This window comes from Verticillium alfalfae, genomic scaffold (assembly GCF_000150825.1).
Source record: "Verticillium alfalfae VaMs.102 supercont1.12 genomic scaffold, whole genome shotgun sequence".
Lineage (NCBI taxonomy): Eukaryota > Fungi > Ascomycota > Sordariomycetes > Glomerellales > Plectosphaerellaceae > Verticillium > Verticillium alfalfae.
Window position 1 is genome coordinate 383,439 of NW_003315027.1, and position 3,286 is coordinate 386,724.

Genomic DNA, 3,286 nt, shown 5'->3' on the forward strand with positions numbered 1-3,286 from the left:
AAAAAAAAAAAAAAAGAGACGATTATTACGCCAAGGAGGAGGCATTCAGGCAAAGGGCGCAGAATTGGGCATTACAGGCGTCCCACAACGCAGAGGCCACGCAACATACTTTGTAAGTCAGCTCTGAAGCGCGGACCAGGTGGCGAGTGCCAACTAACTCCGGAAGGCATCTAATGACAGAGACACATGCTGCTCTGATGGTCGCAAGGCGCAACAACGTATGGTTCAGATCGAAACTCTCTAACCTTCAGGAGCCGGTCAAGGTTGAAGACGCTTTCGGAAGGTTCTTCCCCTTGGGCTCGGAACTAAGCGTCAGCAATCTCTTCGCGGTAGTCTACAGCCGCTTCAAAGAGGGCCCCGGCTCTGGACATGTTGCAAGTGGGCAATTTGCGTTACTGGATTCGGGAAACACAAGTCATGTATTCCATGACACGCCCGGAGCCCAACTCATTCCAGGAATGTGCGTCATTATGTTGATCGAGCCTGGTACTGAATCCTACAGCAACAATTATTGCCCGGTGGCAGATTGTCGCTCCAAAAGTATTATCGCCATGAAGGGCGGAGATCGGCAATGGCATGAATAAGATTCGCATCGATCAAGCAAGGCAACTAAGAAACCACAGTTCTGACTGTGGACGTTTCTTTCACGAGTCGAGATCGGACGATGCTGTTACCGAGCTCCAGCACGATGACCAGACTTCATCTTCTGGAGATGGCAACGCAGAGTTAGAGGGCTCAACAGATCATCTTTTCAAGAACATTCTGTGTCGAAAGGTGCAGTCGGAGTTGCAACTTAAAACACGAATAAAACAAGCTACATCGAGATCCAAACGTGGTATGCTGTATCCCATTCTCCTGACTGTATAACCGCAAGACGAAGGGTGATTCTCATTCAAATATGTATAGGTAGCTCAAATGAAAAACGGCTTTCTGGGAATGCCATAGGCAATACGTGGCACTGCGTAAGTGACTACTCTTGCTAGGGTAGGCGAATTTGAAGAATGTGTTTAATGATTAAAGCAGCTACGATGCGATAAGGGGAGATGCTAGAGCGGTACTTACGACATAGTGTGTGCATACTGTATGCATAGAAGGTAATGAGTAGAGTGAAGAGGTCTTCTGTAGATTATAGCCGCAATGCATTGTTAGGTATGTGGTAAGAATACGTCTAAAATCTGGCCCTCCGCAGCGTAGAAAAAGAAGGGAAGGCCCACAGCACCCTCGCGGATACACATGGTTGGGACGATGTCTGTCAGGACATGCCGCAGCACCATCGACTTCCACGCGCCGGAGTTTCCCTTAACCCAGAGCAAGTCTCGGTCAGACGAGGTCCAGTGTTTCTAGGACTGAAGTCGAAACAGTCACTCGCATGTGTCATTGGCAGCAGGGTCGATTTCTTTGGATTGGTAGTGCATTTCTGGGAAGGCCAGCGTTTCGGGTCTCTGGACGTCTTCGGCCTTTGGTTTACTGGAAGACAGAGAGCTGAAAATCGATTGATTGCCGACGATATGTGATTTCATACCAATGGTGGTGGGGCCATTCAATGGAGCCCCAGAAAAGTTGTTTCAATATTCCTTACCGAAATAATCATAAGGCGTGTTTGTCGAGCGATTGCGCAGCACGTGATGGCCCAATGTCTGCATGCTCGCCTTGAGACTGCTTGTTGCGTGGCGGCATCCAGCCAAGTACTTCAAGGCATCCTCTCTCCGGAATTGAGCCGTCGTCAGGTCTCTCTGTCGTTCTGGCACGTTGGATCGATGCCGACGGCTAGAGTCGAGGAATTGTAAAGCAGGCTCTCGACAGACGCTCGCGACCGACGCTCGCCAGCCTCGAGGAGCAAGGCCGTCAAAGAAGACATGGGGGTGGAAGCGTAAGCCAAACCAGCAGCCATCGGTCATCAGTCGCCAAGCGGCCTATTCGTCGAGTCGCTGTACCAAGATATGCAGTATGGCCGTGAACGAGTGGTGGTGAGAGGCCACAACAACAGCACATCAACATCAAATGAAACCCAACTGAGCTACTCTGAGAAGTACCGCAGGTTTATGTAAGAATTTATGCTATTTATACATACAGTACCAGTATTTATCCTGGGGGCGGGCTGCACTAGGCAGCATTTGGCGCGGGGTCCCGGCTAGGGTACCCCCAGCACCTCGGGGGGGATTCTACTTACAGATAGAAGGCGAGAGATGAGCTGTTAATGTACTTTACGTCCCATAGCCGGGCGCACTAACTGCGCTACCGAATTACATGTACGATCGAGAGATGACCTATCAGCTGAGTAGATCGTACGTGTCCTGGCGACAGCGCTATCCCCAGATACTTTACTCACTCAACTTCAACGACAACCTCCAGCCGGAAGCCATCTCTAGGGAAAGCAACTCGGCTGCAACGGCCCTCTCCCAGCGATACGTTCCCCCTGCTTGTTTCGCATGCCCGCCACCTACATTGGCACGGGTTGCTGACAACTAGGACATACCACGCCGCCGAGGAACCTTTGGCAAATTCACCCTCGTATTCCAGCCAACAGCAGCTCGAGAACAATCGTGCCAAGCAGGACGGGACGCCAGTATGTGTACCCGCGGGGTACCGCTTCCCAGTCGCCAGATGGAACAGACTCCCGACCCCTCCACCAACGGGGCTCGCAGTCATGATTATCGCGCTCAGTTTGGCGACGACATGTCATATTCGTCCAGTCGCGCCGCACATCATCTCATAAACGATGCGTCGCACAACGCAACCGAGGACCCGGCAAGCTACTACCATGAAACCTCTCTGGACTGGACACAGCCGCCGTTGGCTCAAACCACGAGCTTCGCGGATCATGTATTTGGCAACCATGAGTACTTGAACGAAAATTTCATCAATACCAGCGACGAAATGCCAGTAAACCCATTCAACGCCAACGACGGCGATCTGTCGTGTCACACAACAGCCATGACACCAAAGTTAGGTGTCCTGCTTCCGCACGTCCTGCCCCCACAGCCTCTATCATATGACAGCCTTCCAGGGACGTCAGCCGTTGAAGAAGAAATCTATCCTGCACCATCCGATGTTTCGGGCCTTTGGGGTGGGTGAGCATCCTTTTCAGCTGTGCGTCTTTTCTGCCCGACGAAGGCTATTCAAGGCACGACAGAAGCTTGGACGAGCCGCCTTCAGCCGACCATGACACTGTCGCAGCTTGGTCCGTCGCCGAACGAGCTGTCCACACGAACATGCATCGAAAGGTTAAACTCACTTCCACTGAGTCGCTGACTACACACAACAGATAGCGAAGACTCTCAATCAG

At 51.7% G+C, this 3,286-nt stretch overlaps 1 protein-coding gene across 1 annotated transcript; it reads left to right on the forward strand.

The window, feature by feature from the left end:
* Nucleotides 1-173: 173 nt before the first annotated feature.
* Nucleotides 174-584, forward strand: VDBG_08348 (predicted protein; the record flags this gene model as incomplete). The annotated part of the gene is made up of 1 exon (XM_003001257.1): nt 174-584. One exon carries the CDS (start codon nt 174-176, stop codon nt 582-584), a length of 411 nt encoding a protein of 136 aa, XP_003001303.1.
* Between the last annotated feature and the right edge of the window lie 2,702 nt (nt 585-3,286).